Source organism: Chanodichthys erythropterus, chromosome 14 (genome assembly GCF_024489055.1).
Source record: "Chanodichthys erythropterus isolate Z2021 chromosome 14, ASM2448905v1, whole genome shotgun sequence".
Taxonomy (NCBI): domain Eukaryota; kingdom Metazoa; phylum Chordata; class Actinopteri; order Cypriniformes; family Xenocyprididae; genus Chanodichthys; species Chanodichthys erythropterus.
The window spans coordinates 4,642,633-4,668,782 of record NC_090234.1 but is presented as its reverse complement, the minus strand read 5'-3'; the positions used below and the strand labels follow the sequence as shown (position 1 = coordinate 4,668,782).

General features: G+C 39.2%; 1 protein-coding gene across 1 annotated transcript; it reads left to right on the top strand.

The window, feature by feature from the left end:
• The first annotated feature begins 1,459 nt into the window (after positions 1 to 1,459).
• actr5 (actin related protein 5) lies at positions 1,460 to 15,619 on the top strand. The gene is made up of 9 exons (XM_067410056.1): positions 1,460 to 1,889; positions 4,687 to 4,925; positions 5,156 to 5,325; positions 6,936 to 7,153; positions 7,229 to 7,366; positions 8,648 to 8,758; positions 8,887 to 9,026; positions 10,086 to 10,218; positions 12,239 to 15,619. The coding sequence occupies exons 1-9, from the start codon at positions 1,503 to 1,505 to the stop codon at positions 12,509 to 12,511; spliced, it is 1,809 nt and encodes a 602-aa protein (XP_067266157.1). The 5' UTR covers positions 1,460 to 1,502; the 3' UTR covers positions 12,512 to 15,619.
• The last annotated feature ends 10,531 nt before the right edge of the window (positions 15,620 to 26,150 follow it).

The following is a 26,150-nucleotide window of genomic DNA, read 5'->3' as shown; positions in this document are numbered from 1 at the left end:
TCAAACATGCTATTAATGGGCTTATTCAAGTCTCCTTTGATATGTTATGGCCCGCCATCTAGGGATGTTTTTTTTTTTTTTTTAATTGCTGACCCCAGCATTAAAGGATTAGTCCACTCTCTAATAAAAATGTCCTGATAATTTACTCATCTCCATGTCATCCAAGATGTCCATGTCTTTCTTTCTACAGTCAAAAAGAAATTAAGGTTTTTGATGAAAACATTCCTGGATTTTTCTCCTTATAGTGGACTTCAACGGCCTCCAGATGGTTGAAGGTCAAAATTACAGTTTCATTGCAGCTTCAAAGGGCTTAAAAACGATACCAGACGAGGAATAAGAGTCTTGTAGGTGTAGGAAATTCAGCATACGCTTTTTGAAGAATACGACCGATCGTTTCGCTAGATAAAGCCCCTTTGAAGCTGCACTGAAATTGTAATTTTGACCTTCAACCATCTGGAGGCCATTGAAGTCCACTATAAGGACATGGACATCTTGGATGACATGGGGGTGAGTAAATTATCAGGAAATCTTTATTAGAAAGTGGGCTTTAACGAGTGAAAAATGCTGCAAGTAAGTTTTATTTCCTGTTCGTGGTCAGTAAATAGCCGCATGTGGTGTCCAAGTTTGTAAATAAAGACTAAATGACAGCTTCTGATTTGTTTGTTTAGCGATTTATTTCATTCATCTCCCTCTTGCTGGTGTAACTTTGTATTGTGTGACGTAGTCCAGTGAAGGCGTGTTTAGGACGGGTTTTACAGGGGTGCCACGAGGCTACTGGCCTGACAGTGGAAATGCGGCATGATTTCGGCCTCTGTACTCATGCTGGCCAGTGGAAAAGCGGCTAATGTGTGAAGATGGCAGAAGAAGACTGTACATTCGCAAGATGGATGTATGCGCACTACTTCGAGTTCGTCAGATAATCACTTTATACCTCTACCATACTTTTAACAGATGTGGATCATTTATGATTCTGTCTGTCATCCTTTCTTGCATTGTATTGAGCCTTCACTTTGCTTATTATAAGCTATATTGTCAGTAGCCTGGATAGCCCACAGTCATTATGCTACATCATATCGCCCTCTACTGGATATAAAATGCTCTGCAGGACATTTTGTCATTTTAGAATGTTAAGTTCTACCTCTGTAGTTATTTTGGTGAAAGTAACTCAAAAGTAATACAGGAGTAATGCAACGAATTACAATTCTGAGACAGTAATATTGTAAGGTAAAGAATTACTTTTAAATAACAGTAACAAGTAATCTATAATGTATTACAGTTTGGAAGTAACTTGCACAACACTGATGGCAAGAGAATAGATACTAGTATCTAAAAAATAAGTACTAGCAATGAAAATGCATTTTAAGGATTAAATGTTAAACGGCTTGCCATATGGAAAACGCAGCCTCTCTATCCCCGAACGACAGGTGGCGGCAGTGAGTTGAGTACACAACACAAACCATCATCAATGGTGACGAAGAAGACTCAGAGTCGACTACCCATGTATGTTGTTGAGCAGTATGAGTAATAAACACAATGTTTACACTTTTGAGGACTATAAATGTACTCCGGACCCGGTATTCACGGTGGAGAGGGAGTGTCTAGAACCATCTCCGGCGCCGATAGTGGTAGATAACGGCTCGTTTCAGTGCCGCGCGGGTTGGGCGTGCGGTGGTTCACAGTCGGATCAGCCGCGGCTCGTGTTCAGATCGGCGGCGGCGCGCAGCAGAGGAGCCGCGCGCAGTGACGCGCACGTGGGGAATGACATTCCTAACCTGGAGCCGCTGCGCTGGACCCTCAAGAGCGCGTTTGACCGCAACTCTGTGGTGAACTTTGACATACAGGAGCTCATCTTTGATTACATCTTCATGCACCTCGGAATAAACACACAGGTAATGATGTTTATCGGTGTCAGTCTCTTCCCACACATTATCTGGAAACATAGACGCTTTTGATAAAACAAAACAATACAATAAAAAAGCATTCACACATGCAGGTTTGTGCAATGGATACTGAGGTGAATGAATGAGTTACTGAGGTTGTTTAATCTCTTGGCTTATACTTTGTCAGGTAAATCTAGTTTGTGTTCTTGTATGTGGGATTTGAGTTATAAATGCATTTTAGGGCTGTTTCGAATGCCATTTTTTGAGCTTCGAAGCTTAGGTGCCAATCAATATCGAATATTCGAAGCTTCGGTGGGTGGGGCTAAATATATAATAATAGTGTCGGTTTGCATTTGTATCATCTTTCACGACTTCACGTTTCACTCTTCGGCATCGTAAATGTGTTGCGGCAGACCCAGTGGAGTGCAGTGTTGCATTTGGTGCAATATGATCAGGTGGCACACATTCTTTAAATATTAATAAACATTTAATAATCTTTTAAATAGAACAGTTTCCGGTACGCATTACACGGGCAGGTTTATGCTCCGAAAACGGACAGTGCACAAGTGATACAAAACACAAAATCTGTTGAGAGCAAGAACTTTAATAAGGTATTAATAACGAACATTTCTTTAAAACAAATAAATCCCAAAACAGAAATGAAATTAGTAACACACAGTGATTTCAACGAACTGTAATAAATAAAGAACACGGTAGCATGCTTATAAACAGTTGAATAAGAATAAATGAATTGTTTTTAAAATGACACAAAATGTCTATTACAATTAGTTTTATTCTATATAAGGGATTTATTTTGTCTTATTCTGACTTTTTGTTAATTTAAATCTTTAAAATGCGCGATGCTTTTATTGAAAGCATGTTGCGGTGTTTTTTTATTTTTTATTTAGGCCTATTATTATTAGCCTGCAGTTCGTTGAACTACATTCATTTATTATTCGTAAATGTAATAATTACTGACACCGTAACGGGTTGGCTATTTAAATTTAAAGTAATTGTAATAAATTTTATTCACTCCCTTATATAGAATAAACTGTAATAGGTTAAATAGAACAAGGTAATGTTAGCCTAGCTAGACAGCTCACATTTCAATGACAAAAATATTTAGGCTCTTTCTTTCTTAACACTTAGCCTATATAAATCGCAACCAAGTGGTTGGAAACTATTGTGAAACTACCTATACTCGTTTCATGTTGTGTGCGAGGAAGATGAGTTTGTCCACATTTTCTGGTAAAAGGGAACTTCGGGTCTTGTTGACGATGTAGCCAGCTTTTGAGAAAATGCGTTCTGATGGAGTTAAAGTGGCCGGAACGCAAAGAAGGTGTTTGGCTGCAAATGCCAGTTTAGGGTAGCGGTCACTGTTTTGCTTCCACCATGCCAGTGGGCCCGGCTGTAGTAGCATCTCTCAAATACTGCTCCATCTCTGTCTTTGCGCTGTCTCCGCGTTCTTCTTCCTCTTCGTCATCAGCCTGCATCAGCATTGAAATCTCCTGCTGTTTTTTTTTTTGGCGGGTGGTGGTGGCGCATCCGTGCTACTTACAGAACTCAGGTGATTTTTCAAATTTGTGGTGCTGTTGTGGTAGGCCAGTTTCATATCGCATATTTGACACACTGCCTTTGTCTTGTCATCCTCACTTAATTTAAAGTGCTCCCAAACAGCTGAGGTCTTGAGCATTTTGTACCTATTCAGTATGAGATTAAATAAATCACTACGTTCGCCAACGGGCAGTTCAAGCATGAGTGAGAATGAGTCCGCGACGGAAGTCACGTGTTGAAAAAAAAAAAGAATATTCGAATCTCAAAACTGAAAATCGAATGCCACCCCACCGAACGAATATTCGAATATTCGATTATTCTAGTACAGCCCTAATGCATTTGCACAATAAAAGCAGGTGAGATTTATCAAATATTCAGCATTCTGATCTTCAGACTTCGGTAAAGTTGGTTTTATATTCGCACATTCGGACATCCGTATTCAATAGCCTTGTTAATCACACTATATTGGACATTCAGTGGACATTCAGAAGTAAATATGCCATTAAAACAATACTTGCCTATTTTGATCGACTGTGAAAAATGTTGTAAGTTGACAATCGTTGGTTGTCAATATCATGTCGCTGCTTAAAATTCACAAACATTAATTTATTGCACATTTATTGGAAAGTCTGAATTTATCAGAAGTCCGAATGTGCGAATATAAAACCAACTTTACCCAAGTGATCTTCAGTCACAACCCTGAAGCTAAAAAAAAAAAATTTACTTTTTCCATGAAATGCAAGAACAATGCAAATTAATATTATATTACATCTATATTAATATAAAATTTATAAATATATTATTTTGTAAAAAATTAGTTAATTTTTACATTGAGTCTTTGTTGTTTAATAACATTAAAAACACAGACAGCAGCAGGAACATTAGGCTACTGTCACTTTAAGACATAATGCTGGGATACTGTTACACATGCGTTTTCATTCTCGACTGCTTATGTTCACTTAAGACATATCCCGACTATGGATATTCGCCAAGGGCATTTTGAGATAATTTTATGTGAAATTGTCATGCAAGCACAAGAAATCGTGAAAGAGACGTTTCATGAACCTTTAAATACTATTGGGAAGTTCGGAGAGCAAACTCAAACACCAAGCTGAGCTGAAATCGGGAACACAAGAAAAATCCAAGAGAATGGGATTGCGTTGTCTGTTCACTGCAGGATTTATGTGCAGTGGTTATCGTTGTACTGTAGATCGGATGAATAAAAATGGCACCCTTCACCTTCATGCTCTAGGGTCATGTGGATCACCCTGTGGTGGTCACCGAGCCGCCCTGTAACCCGCTTCACTGCAGACAGATGATGTCGGAGCTGCTCTTCGAGTGTTATGGAGTCCCGCGGGTGGCGTACGGTGTGGACAGTCTGTTTAGCTTCTACAATAACAGTGTCAGTGATGGAGCAGATCTGCCCTCTACAGGTCTGGTGGTGTCATCAGGGTATCACTGCTCACACGTGCTGCCCGTCATCAATGGCAGGTATCAGACACAACATAAAAGTACTTTACAAGTGAAAGTATATGTTTTCTTTCTTTTGATAAGAAGCAGACTCAGCTTTCAGATTTTGTCATATTTGTCACAAAATTCAAACCGTAAATGTGGTTTTGGTTTGCATTGATGGCTTACAATGTTTGAGCAAGTCTGAACAGATGCATTAACGACTGAGAAATAATTCTTCCGTCGGTGTCAATGGATGTTTTGAATTGCAGGCTGGATGCTGTGAATTGTAAGCGTGTGAATTTGGGCGGCGGTCAGGCCGCGTCGTATCTTCAGAGACTGCTGCAGCTGAAATACCCCGCAAACCAGACGGCCATCACACTGAGCCGCATGGAGGAGCTTCTGCACCAGCACAGCTACGTCGCTCTGGACTACCAGCAGGGTAAAACACACACCTTCATCACGTACAGTTTATTGTGTTACAGGACAGAACCGAGGAGCATTTCACTTGGGATTTTGGCGATCATTAGAAGAATTGTTTCAACAGTTTCAGACGCAGTTTAAATGTTAATATTTCAATAATAAATTGGGAGTAGAAGCATAATTTTATCATTTAAGGGGACCTGTAATGCCCCTTTCTCAAGATGTAATATAAGTCTCTGGTGAATGTGTCTGTGATGTTTCAGCTCAAAATACCCCACAGATAATTTATTACAGCTTGTCAAATTTGTTCCCATTTTGGGTAAAAAAATGCTGTTTTTGTGTGTGTCCCTTTAAAGGGATAGTTCACCCAAAAAATGAAAATTTGATGTTTATCTGCTTACCCCCAGCGCATCTAAGATGTAGGTGACTTTGTTTCTTCAGTAGAACACAAATTATGATTTTTAACTCCAAACCGTTGCCGTCTGACAGTCATATAATGCAAGTGAATGGGAACTCGATCAATAAGAGTTGAAAAAACATGCACAGACAAATCCAAATTAAACCCTGCGGCTCGTGACGACACATTGATGTCCTAAGACACGAAACGATCAGTTTGTGCGAGAAACCGAACAGTATTTATATCATTTTTTACCTCTAATACACCACTTTGTCCAACTGCGTTCGTTCAGCACTCGGTTAGTGCGGTCTGATCGCGCTCTGACAGCGGAAGTGATGTCTTGCTCTCATTGAAGTATAAGCGCGAGGCATCACTGTCGTTGTCAGAGCGTCAGAGCAAATTGTCTTTTTTGGGTGAACTATCCCTTTAAATGCAAATGAGCTGCTGCTCCCCGCCCCCTTTCCAGAAGAGGGCGGAGCTTTAACAGCTCAACAACAACAAAGCTGGAGAATCTCACGCAGACAAAATGAGGATTGTCAGTAACGGTGTTCAGCCTTACATTGTTCAAACCGGAGTCGACACTGATGGAGAGACTCAGGAAGAAGTTACAACTTTTAGACGTTTCTGAATGGTTAGTGGATAAATTGATGTAGTTGCTGTGGAGTTGATTCAACTCATCCACTAGCATGTGCCGTCATGTTCATCTTTTGTGTTGAATTGACCCTCGTTTGTGAAGCAGTCCGGCGTAAAATGACGGCATGACAACAAAACTCTTCCTCTTCTCTAAAGCAGCCCAACATGGCCCCACCCCCTTTGTTGTGTGTTCTCGGGGGCGGGGTTTATGTAAATTTTGGGGTTTGTGATGTCACCGTCCCAGAAAGAAGCTCATTGTAGTCTCTACCAGCCATTTGTTGTAGTCTTTAAGAAGTGATTTCTGTAAAAGAATATCTCCCTTTGCATTGAACTTTGAGCGTCGTAACTGTGCAGATGTTGTTTATGATCAAACAGCAACATTACACACTAACTAAAGTTAAAAAGTGAAATCATAATCAACCACCCCTTTAAAAATGTATTTAAAAACTGTTCAACTTAAATGTGTGCAGAGTTTTTATTTGAGCGTTGATTGTTAAATGAATTTGATTATCAATAAAGTAAAAGATTTTTAGTGCATCACTATTTTGGGCTCAAGTCAACCTCAAGTTTGTCTGAACTGCTTTCATAAACTGCAACAGAGCTGGAGAACTGGCGCAGTCCTGTCTTTTACGAGAAGGAAGTCCACCGCGTGCAGCTGCCGTTTTCAGGGCGGGCAGTGGGCGTTTGCATGAGCGCCGAGGAGAGGAACGAGAGGAAAGCACAACAGCTTCGCAGACTACAGGAAATCAACAGCCGCCGCAGAGAAGAGAAACTGCAGGAAGACCAGAAACGACTGGAAACGCTGCTGTCTGTGCAGGTACACACGCTCACATGCAGAGAGGGGAAACGCTGCGCTCCCGCCTGCACACAGTGACTGTCCTGTTCCCATCAGGAGCTGCTGGAGGACGGATCTCTGGAGCTGTTCCACAGGAGTCTGGTGGAGCTCAACATGGACTCGGCCGAGGAGCTTCAGTCTTACATCCATAAACTCAGCATGAGTGTGGAGCAGCACAAGCTCATGAAGGCAGAGGTTTGTGCACACAGATTATATTATTAATAGAATTAATAAAACTTGATTTCAGTGATCTGTCTCAGTAAAAAGTCTTTTGTACAGTTAAACATGCTGCTGTATGTCCTCAGCTTTAAGACCTGTGCACATCGAATGTGAATATTCAGTGGATACAAGGGCGTAGATTTGGTTTCAACATTGGGGGGGTTGAGCGTTGGTATGCTGCCTGTTATTCTTTTTTTTAATAAAAAAAAAAAAATCTGTTTTATGTGTAGCGTTATTGGATCATTTATTTCTTCTTTATCTATCTATCTATCTATCTATCTATCTATCTATCTATCTATCTATCTATCTATCTATCTATCTATCTATCATCTATCTATCTATCTATCTATCATAACTTTATGGAATTTATCTATAACCAGTCATCAAATTCTAACATAACGGAGTGATTCTAAAAAGAAAGAAATTATGTTAAATATTGAAACTGCCAGTAGGTGGCAGCGATTCGACGTTTTAATGAGTGAGCTACTAAAATCGTTCATTCAAGCCAATTCGTTAAAATGTCAGATTAATTAAGGAAGAAAACAAACACAGATGTGAATACTTTTGTCATTGATAACTATTGAAAAATGAAGTAACAAAACAGACAGCTGTTTTAGTAATTGGTTACAGTTACACTGATAGTTATGGCTAAATTGCAATGGATTAGCTAGCTAAAATATATGTGGAGTGTACTTAGCTATTACAATGTTTTCATACCTCCTTCTCAGTACATGCTTTATTCTTTTTAACATCCCTCTTTGAACAGTTTAATATATTCGGCTGGGCAATTCTCTTCATTTTTTGGTGCTACCCGTGCTCTCCATTCAAACATTAGAGCTCCACTCGCGTTGTTTTGGTGAAAGTGCGACGCGCATTGGTTGGGCGTTACCAGTCGGTTCAATGGAAGGGGGGTACTTTTTTGACTAATTTATTATGACAAACTCATATTCGATTAAAAACAAAATTATTGTAACAAATTAAATGAATTATACATATGTTAGTATAGATCTACTGTGATTTTCATGTTGAAATATTGGGGGGGGTTGTAACTGATGGATTTGAATATTGGGGGGGTTACCTCCCCCCCATCCCCCCCGCAAACTACGCCCCTGAGTGGATAGAGATTTTTTATATATATAACAATGAGTGCATACTGTCATTATGGCAATTTACCGCTATACATTAGCCACAAGAAAGATGTTTAAAGAATGAAAAAGGCATGACCACTTTTTAAAATGATCTTTTGTGCCTGGGTAGTTGTTGAATCAGACTGCAGAGGTGGAGCCGCCCGCAGATGATGGGAATGAGATGGAGACGGATTTAAATGAGGAGAACGATGATCCCGGCAAAACTACCAGTGCCAACCAGGTAATCTTGGAGTAAAGTTAATGAATGACGTCTTTCAGAGTCTATTGTTACGATTCATGAACACATCAAGATTTGTTCATTGCACATGTGTCTGGTCTTCATTTTACTCTTTACTTTCTTTGTGATAGCCGATGTTTAACATGGCGGAGTATCATCAGCTGTTTGTGGGAACGGAGCGTTTGCGTGTGCCGGAGATCTTATTCCAGCCGTCACTGATCGGAGAGGAGCAGATGGGCCTGATGGAGACACTGCAGTTTGTTCTGGAACAGTGAGTGATAAAAGAAACCGGCAACAATTTATTTTACACGTTACATGTACTTACTGTATTAATAACAGTAAATTACACATATTTACAACTGATTATAACCAGGAAGCATGTTTTTAATAACATTACTCAGTATGTAAATGTGTAATTAGTGTAATTACACTGTAACAAGGACACCTTAAAATAAAGTGTAATTAATAAACTCCTAAAATGATATATCAATGTATTTCGACTTGGGCAGATAATGTCTCTAAAAACTGATTAAAATATGATCTATTTTTCACATGCAATATGCACTTAGCATCAAGGCCTCGGTATACTTTAAGCAATATTGAAGAACAAACTGATTGATGTCATTTCAAACTAAATCTGTCAAACAAAACTTGTTTGGAGTTTGTTTTGTAAGTTTGTTTATGGAGAAATTGGCTCTGGCTGGAAAACACCTTCAAGCAACCATTGGTCCATGGCGATGATGTAAATGGTGGGTGTGGCTCTGCGGCTCCGCCCACTTTGATGGGGAAATCTTCTCCGGTTCATTTATTATGTTCAGTCTGCTAAGGTCCGATGCGAATGAAGAAACACACAGACAAATTGCAGAGCTGGTGCAAACATATCCACATCGCTATGATCACATGCTTTCTGAACTGCTGTTTTCTCACCGCTGTTATTTTTGCTGAGTGTTTTGTTGTTAAAAAGAAAGTGCAGTACATATTCATCTAAACGTCGCTTTCAGCAGTGTGCTTATTCGATCTCTGTAATGGCTCTGAATTCACTGATTCAATTCATAACTCTCATCTCATGAGCAAGTTCATCGTTGTTTGGGGAATCATTAGAGAGCCAAACTGTTTGCATATTGGACATCATGTCTTGCACTGTTTGTTGTTGTTCATACAAGAAACACTGTATTTGGTATTGTCCCCATCCTAGTGTACAGTTTCATAGATGTTTATTTGTGTGTGAATTACAGCACTTACTGGTGTCTTTCTGTGTGTGTGTGTGTGTGTGTGTGTGTGTGTGTGTGTGTGTGTGTGTGTGTGTGTGTGTGTGTGTGTGTGTGTGTAGGTACACTGCAGAACAGCAGGAGGCGCTGGTGAAGAATGTGTTTTTAACTGGAGGAAACCTGCAGTACCCTGGACTAAAAGAAAGAGTGCAGAGAGACCTGCTCGCCATCAGACCCTTCCAGTCACACTTTAAGGTCTGTATAAGGTCAAAAGTATGAAACAATCTTTATTTCATGTTCTCACAAATTGGTGACATTTTAGTTTTCCAAAAATTCCATAGAAAAATAATTGACCCTTATACAACTTTTTGTGTGTGTGTGACCAATGTAAAAGCATCTGGCACACTTTCCGCCAGAATTACTACGTTCATTGCTTATCTTTAGCCAAAAACCTCACATGTACTGTATACTAGGGATAGACCGATATGCATTTTTCAGGGCCGATGCCGATACCGATTATTACAGATCAAGGAGACCGATAACCGATATTTTGAACCGATATGTGTCTAGTGTAAAAATGAAAATTAATGTCAAAATTAAGAATAAAAAGGCCTCTGACAAAGACTCTCTTTAAATTATTTTAACACATCTTTAATTCTGAGAACCGTTCATAATAACAACATTAATATTAACAATAACAACAAACATAAAAAGTGCTGGGAGCATCCATCAGCAGCATTCTATAAACAAAGTCAAACTTAAAGCAAATTTAAACAGCAACAAATGATCAAATAATGGAAAATAAATGTAATCTCTCTGAAGTTTTATAAAGTAAATTAAAATGGGTAACAATTAGTAGTATACAGGACAGCGTCATCCAGAAACGTGCAATGTGAGATTGACAATTTACGTTATTAGCATAGGGTTATTAGTCAAATGAGAGAGCGCGGCCGCGGAGATAACTAAATCAGGAATAGGGAGCTCGCGCTTGATGCCCTTTCAGCTCTTCAAAATTGCATAATGGTAATTCTGAATCTGTATGATAAATTATTTTGCAATCATGTAAAGCAATATTTCTCCAAATATGTGCAATTTTTTGACTAAGAGCCCTAACGGAACGGACGCTGTTCAGTGAAGCTATGTGAACAACACACAAAAAAAACCCCGCAGCAGACGTGAGTGAATTCATTCGTGTTGATAATCTATTCACAATATAACGTTAAGTTGGCCGAATGGTGAGAGAAGTAGGTTTTAGTTTCACTATCTCAGCACTGATGTGATGATCCATTAAAGCCGACAAATCGGTTTTGAAAATGGCCGATACCGATAACAATAAAAATGCTTAATATCGGCGCCGATAATCGGTCGACCCCTACTGTATACATTAGGAAAAAAATGATCAACTATGAAATATTTTAAACCCTGAGTGAATTTGCCTTGACAAATACATTTTATCTTCTATGTATAATTGACTTCATCCAAAAAAGTTGTTTTGCATAAACATTGATTACAGGATCTCTGCGGGTCTTAAATCAGAGCAGAATTCATAAAGTCATGGCATTAAATGTATGCATTGCAGAAAAATGTTCTTGCTCTATATATTTTGTCCTGTTTCCCAATTCAAATATCTAAACATCTTTAAATCAACATACATTTACTTCAGATGCAAATGTAAAATTAAGTCTTGAAAAATGTAACAAAATTAAGTGCGTTTGTGTAAAACAAGAACTAATATCTTTCAATGACTTATGAAAACTTCCCTTTAAGTTGAATTTTCTGAGCCCATTGGAAGATTTTTGTAGTTGTTTTAATCATAAACTCACTTCATTTTGATCACTTTCACAGAAAACAAAACTTCATATTTTATTTCATTTTGTATCTCCATTAAGTGCATCTTGATTTACGAATCTTTTGACATTTTCACTGGAAAATAAGACAAACATTTTTGTAAAATGAATTAAAAAGTAATGTATATGTGTTGGAAGTTGTATTTTGAAACTCTGAAGTGTAGCTAATACAACTCGTGTTTCCCCCTAAACATTTACGTTTAGAGAAAAATTTATTCCTTGAATGTTCATTACGTGGTCTTAAAAAGGTCCTTAAATTTGAATTCATAAAACCTGTAGAAACCCTAACTTTTTCAAGTTTCAGAGGACATCTTGCCTTTATTATTATTATTATTAATAATAATAAAGTGGTCAGTCTACTAAAATGTGTATTATGCCACAGATGTTTGGAAACTTAAAGGATGATTAAAGTATCTTCTGCCTGGCAGGTGTCTCTGGCGAGTCGGCCGGCTCTGGACGCGTGGTTCGGGGCTCGTGAATGGGCACTCAGGAACCCTGCTGAAGAACAGGGCTGGATCAGCCGTCAGGATTATGAGGAGAACGGAGGGGAATATCTGAGTGAACACTGTGCTTCAAACATCTTCATACCCATGAAACTCAATAAACCGACGCCTACGACGAAACACATAATCATGGGAAAATTCCCAGACACAAGCCTTCCTGACACCATCAGCAATGACAACGACATCTCCCTGTCTTAGTTTGACGTGTGTAGTCTCGATTTACACAGACTGGACTGTTGACACTGCAGGGCATTTCTGTAGCATTTACATTTTTACACATCAGTTTAAGGCCTGTTTGTACAGTTGACGTATGTTTGACAAAAATCTATTAGTGACCAAATTTGTTTGTTTTAGTGTTTTAATTGGTGTACAAATTAAAGCCTGGTTCACACTGTACGATTTTGGCCGTCTGAGAGAAATGTTGAGAAGCCTAAAAGACTCTGAGGAATGTTTCCAGCACCTTGCTGAATCTTTGCCATGAAGAATTAAGGCAGTTCTGAAGGTAAAAGGTGGTCAAACCTTGTACTCGCAAAGTGTATATAATAAGGTGGCCAGTGAGTGCATGTGTGAAATATCTCTGTTCACATGCTGTTCTGATCTTCACGAATAGCATAATACATATTTCATCCATATAATGTAGCTATTGAGGAGAAAAAAAATCAGCCAGCATAAGTTAGCTAAGGATTTAAAATTCATCCATAATTTATTTATTTTCTCTGCACATTTTGTACCTTTTGTTTTCACATGAATTCACATCGTATCTTGCAGACACACTTAGAATTTAAATACACCTGTGCTTCACACAATTTGCATCAGATGTATGGAATACCAAAATAATAAACAAATAAATATACAAGGAAATGTAAAAACAAAATTGATGGTTTTGAATAAAATGGAAACTTAAAGGATTTGTCAATGACAAGCAACAGCCGCAAACATATAGTTTTTTTATCTTGTGCTATAAGCACAAGACACGTGAACAGCTTGGCTTATTTTACATTTCTTTGTATGTTTATGTATTTATTTCTTATTTTGGCCGCTTTGGCATTCAATACAGGCCAACAACGCGCTGTAGCTCAACACAGTATCTGATTCTGCTTGTTAACAGCAGGTGTTCATCACTAATGCACAATCACTTAATCACCTAATTATCTCATTCACTACAGTAATGTTTCAGTGTTACTTTTTTATACTGAGCGGTATTATTTTAACATTTGGAAAGTTGCTGTGGAGTAGAGAACTGATAAACAACAGAAAAAGTCAGAAGTCATGACTATCAAAACACCACAATGAGGCACAAATGTAAAAATATGTGGCCATTTGTCTTGCATGTTATCACAGTTAGAAAAAATTTACTTCTTTTTCCACTCTAAATGTTATAAATACAGGATAGTAAAAGAGATAGTCTAGCCAAAACACAGATGACAAAACGTCTCATCAACTGTCAGGAACATCTTGACCTTGTCTTTGTTGAAATGGTTCAAAAGAAGCATCAGACAATTGGGGAGATCAGAACCTACAGGGGTTAGACAGTGAAACTAAAACATGGTTTTAGTCCACAAAATGTTTATTAATATGGTGTAGTGACACGTCCATCAAGCACAGTAGAGAATTATTCATATTCTCTCAGAGATGACGAAAGATAAATCCTACTTCAACCTGCTGATAATTATTATTATTTAATATATAAATTGTAAATGCTAAATCTCGATGGCCATAGCTGATGCTTTTGACGATATCTCTGGAAACATATCATGGTCAGTCGGCGCATCCCGGCACGAGGGTTTATCGTGCATATTTCAAACACATAGTGTGAGCAGATCCGATATGGATCTGATTTATAATTTAAGTTTAAGTCACATGGGCATTAGACAAAATTCACAAAAGTGTTTGTGTTAACACTTGGTAATTTTGAACAATAGAAAATTAATTGAGTCATCATTTCTAACAGGGCCTTTGTTTCTATGGACTTCTCCTTTTACTTTCGCACAGTTTTTGCAATAGCAAAACTTTAAATCTAAGAAAAGTTTCCATTTGCAAGAAAAGAGAAATGGAATTCATAATTCAATGCTACTGTGAGGAAACACATTCATTTGTCATGCTTTTTGAAATGCTGTTTAACTTGTGCTCTTAAAAACACACCTGAAGGAAGCTGGGCTGTGCTCCAGAAAGCAAGTTCAGTGATCCTAGAGTGTGTTCACAGTGTCATTCTGTTAACTCCAGTTTTAGACATGCACTTTTGAACTTCCTTAAGCACTTTCCCTCAGGGGAATCCCTTCCAAGTACAGTCAACATCTTCAAATGGCAGAGGAAAGTGTATCTGGACAAACCCTTGACCCCTTTACCTTGATTGAGTCTACTCAATATGTACACTTCAGGCAGATCCATAGACCACAATGCAACAATTGTAATGTCACAGCAAATCATGCTTAATTTACCCCCACCCCACACAATCTAGTGAATGATATTGGAGTTATTTTGACATTTAACCTCATTTAATACTTGTAGCCACCTATATATATATATATATATATTCTCCAACAGCCCAAGCATATAGGCCTATAGAAGGTTCATAAAAACTAAATAATAAATCAGCTCCATTGCAGATTTTAAGTGATCAAGGGCTTTATTTAAACCCATTCTAAGGGTTCTGGCAGTAGTGGGCACTTGTGCAAGTAAGCAATGATGTACATCTGAGTGAATGAGACAGAGGCAAGTTAGCAAGGGAAGCCTAAAAAATAAGTGTGCCATCTTACTTTTGTTTACTGCCCATTTATATTCTTGTTGCATTTCGCTTTGATGTTAAATATAAAAATTAAAAACAAAAAATTGACTGAACTAAAAGAAAACTGTCTGTGTTTGGAAAGATAGTATGGCTGTATAAATTTATTATTTTATGCTTAAACATTTTACTTCCACATTTGTTGTGAGATCATGTGTATTTTATTATAGAACATTATATAGAAAATGTCCAATTTTCATTCAAAAATGTTTTGAATGCACAGTAAATGGATCTTTACAAGATGTTCGTCATGCATGCTGTATGCATGCTTCGAATTATGTGAGTAAAGTATTTATTTCGATGGTTACGTTTGATTTTGTGTGAGTTTGAGGCTATGCTCTGTGGCTAAAGCTAACATTACACACTGTTGGAGAGATTTATAAAGAATGAAGTTGTGTTTATGAATTATACAGACTGCACGTTTAAAAATGAAAATAGCGACGACTCTTGTCTCTGTGAATACAGTAAGAAACGATGGTAACTTTAACCACATTTAACAGTACATTAGCAACATGCTAATGAAACATTTAGAAAGACAATTTACAAATATCACTAAAAATATCATGATATCATGGATCATGTCTGTTATTATTGCTCCATCTGCCATTTTTCGCTGTTGTTCTTGCTTGCTTACCTAGTCTGATGATTCAGCTGTGCACAAATCCAGAGATTAATACTGCCTTTCCTTGTCTAATGCGTCAAATGGGCTGGCATTATGCAAATATTGGGGTCATACATATTAATGATCCTGACTGTTACGTAACAGTCGGTGTTATGTTGAGATCCGAGTGTTTTCCGGAAGTCTTTTAAACAAATTAGATTTAAATAAGAAGGAGGAAACAATGTAGTTTCAGACTCACTGTATGTCATTTCCATGTACTGAACTCTTGTTATTTAACTATGCCAAGGTAAATTCAAATTCTGATTCTAGGGCACCTTTAATAGAAGAAAATTACTGGTCATCCATTGTTTATCTTTAACACACAGTCACATTGTCATCTGATCTAGATGAAATATATAACTATCATCAGCATAACAATGGACACTAGCCCATGTGTACTAATAATAATAATACCAAGATGCAGCATGTACACTGAAAATATCAGATGGCCTAAAACAGACTCTTGTGGCACTCCATACTTTACTTGAGTTCACTTCGATAATTCCCTATTTACATAAGCAAAATTGTAATGGTCATATAGATTATATCTATCTATCAAGTGTCAAACACAGCAATGAAATCAAGTAAAGCTAGAAGTGAGATGCAGCCTTAGTCCAATAGTAGAAGTCATTTTTAATTTTACCGAGCACAGTTTCTTTTCTCAAAATGTCCAGATGGCCTAGAACTGTTTAGTGATTTGCAAAAAGTTTGTTATACAGTTATAACTTGAGTTTAAAGTAGATAATGTGCTTGCAGTTTTGCAGACTAAAGATTATACACATGTGTTACTGGTTTCACTTAATGTGTACCTCAAGTACCACTTTGTGTGTGCAAGCAATCAAAAAAATACTGTAAAAATGTGTTATATAATCATAATTATTATTTCAGAGTGTCTATTTACATTAAATGCAAATAACCCACCTTTTTGAGAGGCTATTTACACTAACTCCACCCACCACTGTCTGATTAAGATTAAAAAAGAAAGCCATCAACAACCCAGATCCCACTGTGCCAGATGAATTGCCGCATCCAGTACCTCATAGTTCATGGCACATGAAGGTTAAGCTTGAGGTCTAAGATGTAGCCGAGCACTGCTGTTTCGTAACGCACGTCCTGATATTGTTAAATGCGTTCCTGGGTCAACATATTTTGTTGATCCTGGAACAACATTCTAGTCTGAAAATTTAGTCTTAACCCTATTCCTACCCCTAAACCTAACCCTACCCATGTTATCCCAAAAATCAGAGGGATAAGGATAAGGATAGGATACATTTTAAAGGGTCATGAAACCCTAAACCAAAATTTCTGAGATTTTAACAGAGGTATGTGTGTTGAACACCATTGAAGACAATGTTAGCATCTGTTAGATTTAATAGTGGGGGGGAAATGGTTAAATTTTAGTTTTTATACGCTATTTTCGTCTTCCGGGTTTAAAATCTTCATCCTGTCCACGTCACAGGCTGTGACGTGGCAGAGCACGATAGTGCTTTGATAACTCATCGGTGTTACATAATTATTAACGAGACTGAGAAGACACTCTCTTAATTATTCATGACACCACGTGGATCTTTCCAATGACGAGGACGGTTAACGGCACTAAACAGCGAGAGAGACTGACTGACTGACGGTGCGTGTCCGTTGGCGCGGAGCGAGCGGGTAAGCGCGAGTGTTTTCGGTTCATTCCTATGGAAGTTGAGCCGCGCGTAAGTTAAATGTGACTGGTCGCTTGCTCTGCTCCAATCGACACGCAGCCTGACTGACTGAGCGTGTTGCAGGTTCGGCACGTAGATCTATGCTATGTACGCAAGGTTTTTTTTTTTTCAAATATATGCATGTATAGTGTGTATATAAACAACTATATATTTTATAATGACTGTAATTACACATGTACATTAATAACAATTACTGTAGGATATATGTAGCAGGGCATTCAGTAACTCTTGAAAAGACAAAAATAAAGTGTCAGTGTATTTCATTAGATTTTAACTTTTCTTTTTTTTTTTTTTAAATGTTTTACCACTGATTTTTAGTGACAGTCGATATGTATGGGCTACTGGCGATGAGAGTTTCCCCCCTCTCCTCTCCTCTCCCCTCCCCTCTTCTCACAGCCACCACGCCCATTTAAGTTGCATTTTTCAAAAAGATTGTGAGCTAGACTTGAGCGGAAAGAGGGGGGTTTCATGACCCTTTAAGGGATAAGGATAAATTTTAAGCCTAAACTTGACATAATCTGTAAACTTGTCTCTCAAATCTGATCGGTTGATTTGAATGTTGTTCCAGGATCATCAAAAATGTTGACCCAGGAACATGTTGAACTCAGCAATATCAGGTTATGCATTTCATAACACTGGGTCTAGACCGGACAAAAGCAGTAGAACCGATGATTATAGTCAGTGATACTACACTGGATGCAGCACGACGCTACACAACACAACACAACCTGATAGTAAACTGATGCCACATTCTATTTGTGACATACTCCAAGCTCTTGCGTAACTTCTGTTATGAAGGACAAATGAACAATGGTCTGTCATGTTTAGTGTAGGGAGCTGTTGTGGCATGACTCGATAATGGTCACGCATGGTGTAACAGCGATCAGCAGTTCAGATTATGGTGTGCTGATATTTGTGTGCAGCTCAACTTACCCATCCTTCAAACACATTCTTTGACATTACACTCACTGCATGTGTAAAACCCATAATGACATTGTAAGAATTGAAAATATCCAAAGATATTTTAAAATGAACAAAGACATTTGCTTTACTGTTTCACACCCCTCTCTCTTGCCAAGGGCCATTTGGGAGGCACAAAGGTGATAGTGATCAAGGCCTGTAGGCCAAGATGTGTGTACATCGGGGGTCTACAAATGGTCACACCTTTAGTACATTGGGGGAAGTTTTAATCTTCTGATTGGTCAGTTTGAATGTCTCACATTTGAGTTTCAGTCACATGGTCAAGGAAGGGATAAAAGAAGATTTTAACTGTTGCTCTGGGCTCTTTTCTAGGCTCTTCTTCCTTGGATCTCGGGCACTGACTTGCCCTCTCTCTCTCTCTCTCTCTCTCTCTCTCTCTCTCTCTATTTTTCTTTCTCTCTCTTAGGTAACTTTTTTCATACATGCTGTGTACAATTAATGGTATATGATTTTATCATCTCATACATCTATTTTATAATTATTTTAAGTGTAACCATAATCAGATATTGTCATTAAACCTTTTCTATTACAAATGATGTGCTAACTAGTTTTGATTTAGTATTAACATTAATGTGCTCCCTATTGCAATACAATATTGTCACACTATAGCAACGCTATTATGCTATTATAACTGCGCTTATTTCCGTCGTTGGTATAAGTTGCAGTGGGTGGTAATAGACAAGAAATGTACAGTATTCTAACATTTTACTGATGAAGTTTCTTTAGTCGCTCGGTAAACCTTACAGCCTGAACCCCTGTAGGAGTTCCACCCTTATCATAAGTAATCATTAATTAATGGTTTAGTTAACACATGATTATCTGTGCATTAGTTAAGCATGAATTCATGCATATTAGTACACCCGTATTGTAAAGTGTTACCAAAACTGACTGTCAACAAGTTTAACTATAGTGAAAAAATCACTGTCAGATGTTTATCTGGAAAGGCAAGTTTTTCTTTATTGTTTGCCAAAACATTTTTTGTCAACAAGATGAAAATATGAGGAACAAATTCACAATGGAACTTTGTTTTCTGTGAGTAGAGTTTCATTTCAGAATACTGTTAGTTAAGAGTAGTTACTCATTTGTTCCTGTGTAGTTATTCATTAATAACAGAACCGCATTCTAATGACCACAATGTAAAATACAGTTTCATGGCTGCTTTACAAAATTCATGAGAGAAGGAGGACCTCCATGCTCTCTGACCTCCTTCCCCAGGCCAGGTACGGTGGCTCGTTCCCGGTCAAAGTCAGATCCGTGTGCCTTCTGCAGGGTGGTTGCGAGCGCAGAGTGGTGTAAATCCGGCCATCATGGTGTTTGGAAGGTGGAGACAAAACTGGACAAAATAACACAGACCAGAGACCAAGGGACTGGCATGCTTCAGGCCAGAGAGAGTGAGCCGTGATACACCTTTACACCTACTCTGCCAGCCTGCATCTTTCATTCTAGATTTATTTGGACTTTTGTGCTTTCGTTGATCTTTTCAATAATTTTATATCTAATGTTCTTCATTGTCATCTTTTATCAGCAACGGGAAGTGGATTTGTTTTCAGTTCAGGTTTTAGGTTATCTGGTAAGTGCAGCGAGGGAAGCAGAGGCCCAGAAGACCATCTGGTGTTAAGGTAAGATCTGCTCATGAGAACAGGTGTAGTCAGGCTGTTTTTGTTTACTGTTTTTTTTTCTTTGTTTTTAATACCATTAATATAATTTTGTAAACATATTTTGTGAATTATCAGTTTGTGTTATTTGCCGTTTCAGTTGTTTTTGTTGTTGTTGGATTAAAGGAAGGTGTGAATCAAAGTCTTAAGCAGCATCAAGTTATCTGTGATTGATTTATATGTTCAGTCTTTAACCATTGTTAATTTTATAAAATTAAATGAGCTAGATATAATTTTGTTATGGGCTGTAACAGCTGGCTTTTAAATTAGGTGCTGTGATTTGCTCAAATCACAGTCTTTGTTGTTTTTCCCACTTAATTGATAGTAATTTGTGTGTTGTCCACTTTAGACTGTCTATTCTCCGAATAGTGAGGTCAAATAATAAATCTACTATAGGATCAAGAAAAAAAATCTCAAGTGCCAAGTGATAAATGTTACACTTTCAGATAAAAGAAAAAATCCCTGCTATCTCTTGCTTCTGGTTACCGCGTATAGACCTATGTTGAATTTCTAAAAGCACTTGCAGATTTTCTCTCAGACCTATTGGTCAACGTTCATAAAACCCTGATTGTCAGAGATTTTTATATTCACAGAGATAATACAAATGATGCATTAATACTTGCATTTACAGACTTACTGTCACGATCACAGTCTGTTCATGTTCACTCTGGACTACATTTCCCATGATCCTCCATTGCTCATCACCTGCACTCACTTCACAATCACTCCTCACTAATCACCACACCCAGCTGCAGCTTGTTACCTGGACTATAAAATGACTCACACTCACACCACCAGTTTGCGAAGTCTTGATTCCTTGTGACAATTCTGAGCGTTTCCTTGTATCCTGTCTGCCTGTGATTGATCTTGCCTGTTCCTGTTTTTTGACCCGTTGCTGCCTGTCCTGACCCTTGCCTTGTATACTGTTCTGTGAATGATATCCGCCTGCCTCGATCTACTGCCTGTACCCTGACTACGATTCTGCCTGTTCCTTACTGTTCCTGTTTGTTCCTGTTTTGACCCTGCCTGTACGACCACTCTACTTTAATAAAATGCTGCACTTGGATCTCTGCCTCAGTCCCACTTCGTTACAGAAGACTTCGCCGCCACCTCGATCCAGCAGCTTCCCCGGAGGACATTTTTACGGTATGGACATTGATCAGTTGTTGCTATGGAGTACGCAGGGCACACGTTCACTGGAGGATTACATCACAGAATACCTCAATATTGCATATTGTTCAGACCTGCCGGACTGTGTGCTCATACACTTTTTCTGTGAAGGCGTTAATCAGCCACTCAAGTCACAGTTGATTCGTGAGGGACCCCGTTCTTCACTTAGTCATTTTCTGGATTATGCTTTATTGACTGTTGGCTCTCTGTTTACTGTGGGTGTCGCGGAGGAATGCGACACCACGCTTAATCATGTAATGGCTGCCGCGCCAAAGGACACTCACAAGATGGCGGCTCCCATAACAGCAACACCAGTCAACGTCTCCGCTGATCGCCCAGAGTCACGTCACGTCTCCGCTGATCGCCCAGAGTCACGTCACGTCTCCGCTGATCGCCCAGAGTCACGTCACGTCTCCGCTGATCGCCCAGAGTCACGTCACGTCTCCGCTGATCGCCCAGAGTCACGTCACGTCTCCGCTGATCGCCCAGAGTCACGTCACGTCTCCGCTGATCGCCCAGAGTCACGTCACGTCTCCGCTGATCGCCCAGAGTCACGTCACGTCTCCGCTGACCGCCCAGAGTCACGTCACGTCTCCGCTGAACGCCCAGAGTCACGTCACGTCTCCGCTGACCGCCCAGAGTCACGTCACGTCTCCGCTGACCGCCCAGAGTCACGTCACGTCTCCGCTGACCGCCCAGAGTCACGTCACGTCTCCGCTGATCGCCCAGAGTCACGTCACGTCTCCGCTGATCGCCCAGAGTCACGTCACGTCTCCGCTGATCGCCCAGAGTCACGTCACGTCTCCGCTGATCGCCCAGAGTCACGTCACGTCTCCGCTGATCGCCCAGAGTCACGTCACGTCTCCGCTGATCGCCCAGAGTCACGTCACGTCTCCGCTGATCGCCCAGAGTCACGTCACGTCTCCGCTGATCGCCCAGAGTCACGTCACGTCTCCGCTGATCGCCCAGAGTCACGTCACGTCTCCGCTGATCGCCCAGAGTCACGTCACGTCTCCGCTGATCGCCCAGAGTCACGTCACGTCTCCGCTGATCGCCCAGAGTCACGTCACGTCTCCGCTGATCGCCCAGAGTCACGTCACGTCTCCGCTGATCGCCCAGAGTCACGTCACGTCTCCGCTGATCGCCCAGAGTCACGTCACGTCTCCGCTGATCGCCCAGAGTCACGTCACGTCTCCGCTGATCGCCCAGAGTCACGTCACGTCTCCGCTGATCGCCCAGAGTCACGTCACGTCTCCGCTGATCGCCCAGAGTCACGTCACGTCTCCGCTGATCGCCCAGAGTCACGTCACGTCTCCGCTGATCGCCCAGAGTCACGTCACGTCTCCGCTGATCGCCCAGAGTCACGTCACGTCTCCGCTGATCGCCCAGAGTCACGTCACGTCTCCGCTGATCGCCCAGAGTCACGTCACGTCTCCGCTGATCGCCCAGAGTCACGTCACGTCTCCGCTGATCGCCCAGAGTCACGTCACGTCTCCGCTGATCGCCCAGAGTCACGTCACGTCTCCGCTGATCGCCCAGAGTCACGTCACGTCTCCGCTGATCGCCCAGAGTCACGTCACGTCTCCGCTGATCGCCCAGAGTCACGTCACGTCTCCGCTGATCGCCCAGAGTCACGTCACGTCTCCGCTGATCGCCCAGAGTCACGTCACGTCTCCGCTGATCGCCCAGTTACCTGGTTACCTGGACTATAAAATGACTCACTCACACCACCAGTTTGCGAAGTCTTGATTCCTTGTGACATTTCTGAGCGTTTCCTTGTATCCTGTCTGCCTGTGATTGATCTTGCCTGTTCCTGTTTTTTGACCAGTTGCTGCCTGTCCTGACCCTTGCCTTGTATACTGTTCTGTGAATGATATCCGCCTGCCTCTATCTACTGCCTGTACCCTGACTACGATTCTGCCTGTTCCTTACTGTTCCTGTTTGTTCCTGTTTTGACCCTGCCTGTACGACCACTCTACTTTAATAAAATGCTGCACTTGGATCTCTGCCTCAGTCCCACTTCGTTACACTTACTAAACTCCTTTGGGGTCAAGCTAAACATCACCTAAACATAATCTCATGCTGCCCTTTCATAATATTATTAGAAAACATGGAATAAGTTCCCACTGTTATGCTGATGATACTGTTATATATTTCAACACATCCAAATGAAATCTCTAAATTATCCAAGTTGACAGAGTGTGTTAAAGATATAAAATATTGGATGACCAGTAATTTTCTTCTATTAAATTCAGATGAGACTGAAGTATTACTTATTGGACCAAAAACCTGTACACAGAATCTCTTAGAATACAATATCCCTCAGTAAGGATATACTGTTACTCCATCCTCGACAGTTATAGACCTGGGTGTTATATTAGACAGCAACTTATCTTCCAAAAATCATATTTCAGTGTTTTGAAATTCGCCCAGATAGATATTGTTGAAAAGTCGTTATTTTGGGTTTTTTTGGCGCACAAAAAGTATTTGTGTCACTTTATACTATTAAGATTACCACTGAACTCACATGAACTGCTTAAAATATGTTTTTAGTACATTAATGGTCCTTGAGAGTTTGAATGGCTTTGCTTTCAATAGAGGCCTCACTGAGCCATCAGATTTCATCAAAAATATCTTAATTTGTGCTCCAAAGATGAACGAAGGTCTCATGGGTGAAGAACGACATGAGGGTGAGTAATAAATTACATTATTTTCATTTTTGGGTGAACTAACCCTTGAAGCGTGAAGGATTGTAGGGCAATACTTAATAATTGATACGTAACTTAATAGGTAACCAGTGTAGAGATGATTAAATTGGGTTTTTAAATGAAAAATTTCTTATAAACAGTTATTTTCAATCATGGTCAAATTGTCCGTGGGGCCTATAGGTGAGATCATAAACATGCGCCCCAGTGGTGTAAAAGTTACATCAAAACACAAAGTGTGTATTTCAGGTGATTGATCAACTGCACATAAGTGTACAAAAATGGCCTATTTAGTTAATGCAACAAAATCATAAAGAAAAAGTGGTATTGAAGGGGGTTAAAACACCAGTAAAAATCAAGAAATCGGAAGCCTAAAAATATATGAATAAAATGAAATTATTTACTTATGAACATAGAAACACAGCACCTCAAAGGTATAATTAATAAAATAGTCAAATAAAAGTAGAAACTATTTTTGTAGATTAGCTGTGCATGTTTTTCTCTGTGATTTTGTTTGAGTTTCTTCCTCATGTTACGACTTGTATCCTTTGACAGAGTCTCAGCAGTGGTCTGCCTTTTTTTATTCATGTAGATTTGTATTTCTTTCACTTTCAGTTGTTTATCATTTGATTATTTTTCAGATGTTTAACTTTTTTTGTCATTGGCACCATTATTATGGTTTAAACATGCTCAACTCAAATCAAAGGATAATATGCTGTTATTTTTTATCTTGAAATAGCATCATGACGAGAGATGGCAATGATTTACAATGTATTTTTAGCACTATATATTAGACAAATTTGTTAACTAGAAACAGACATTTAAAATGTCATGTGGGCATATCTGAGTTACTTAAATGAATCAACATTGAAAACAGTGCTGGACCATCCTAAAGCCAATGTAGGCAATCATCCAGGGAAGCCCCATAAATTAATGCATTACTGCATTTACAAGCTCTTTGTTACTGGATCCCACCACGTCCACAAAGTACTTTCAGATCTACATTATGACACCCACCCCCAATTCAGACTGATATCTCATGAATTCAATTCAAAACAAAAACTAAACTAAACAAACAAAAAGCCACAGTAGGAAACATGTTCAATCCATTCACTGTAAAAGTCCCTAGACTTCCCCTAATGGCAGTGTGCCATGAAGCCGTTCACATTCTGAGGTAGAAGAACCTGCTACACAACATGAAAACCAGCAATCAGTTCACACAAGAATGGAAGACAATTTTTTATAGATCATTTTTAATTTTAGGAGATTATGCAAGAATTTACTAAATATTTCACAATTTGATATGAATTCATCTTGGTTGTCTGTTATTCTTGGCTGCAAATGAGCAACCTTGTTGGCAAATGCTGTTTCTTGTCTGTCCTCACACTCTGCTACTTACACCAACAATGGAAATAAGCGCAGTCAGAATATATGTGGGAGAGCGTTGTTAGAATGTGACTATATTGTATTGTAACATACATCTACCTTCTTTTACACTTAGGCCTCCCAAATGTCGCAAATGTTTCGTGTCCCAGCTGATCTATGTAGTCTACTGAGGACTGTATCTTTTAGATGCACAAAATAGTTTGTCCTGTCATTATTCTGCAGATTTTTATTGGCCAATGTCAATGCCAGGAATGCATTGGGTTGGGATCAGTGTTGGGTTGCATTACTAAGTAATCAATTACTGTAATTTAATACTTTTCCCTTGAAAAAGTAAAGGATTACATTTACTTTTGATGTACATTACACTGTTACACTGTTTAAGATGTAATTTCTAGCTAGTAATTAATTGTTTTTTTTTAGAGTAACATACCCAGCACTGAGAGGGATTTTGGTGGACAGGGATGCAAAATAATTAGGGTTGAAAAAAGTGACAAAGACAGGGATATTTTTAAAATATCAGCTTCAATTTGTGGATTTACAGTCAATTTAGAAGGAGGATTTAAGGGGAAAACTAACCTTAGACTTAAACTTAAAGCTTATCTTTTGCTGACAACATAATTCTTGTTATGAATTTAGAAAGATTTTTTTTTTATTTTTTAATTGACAGCCCAAGTAATTATCCTTCAATATTTAAAGACACCCAAAGCAGGAACTGAACTCTTGCCCCTCCTCTGTGAATAATGTTATTTTAAAGCTGCTTTTGAGGAAACACTCTCACAGAAACA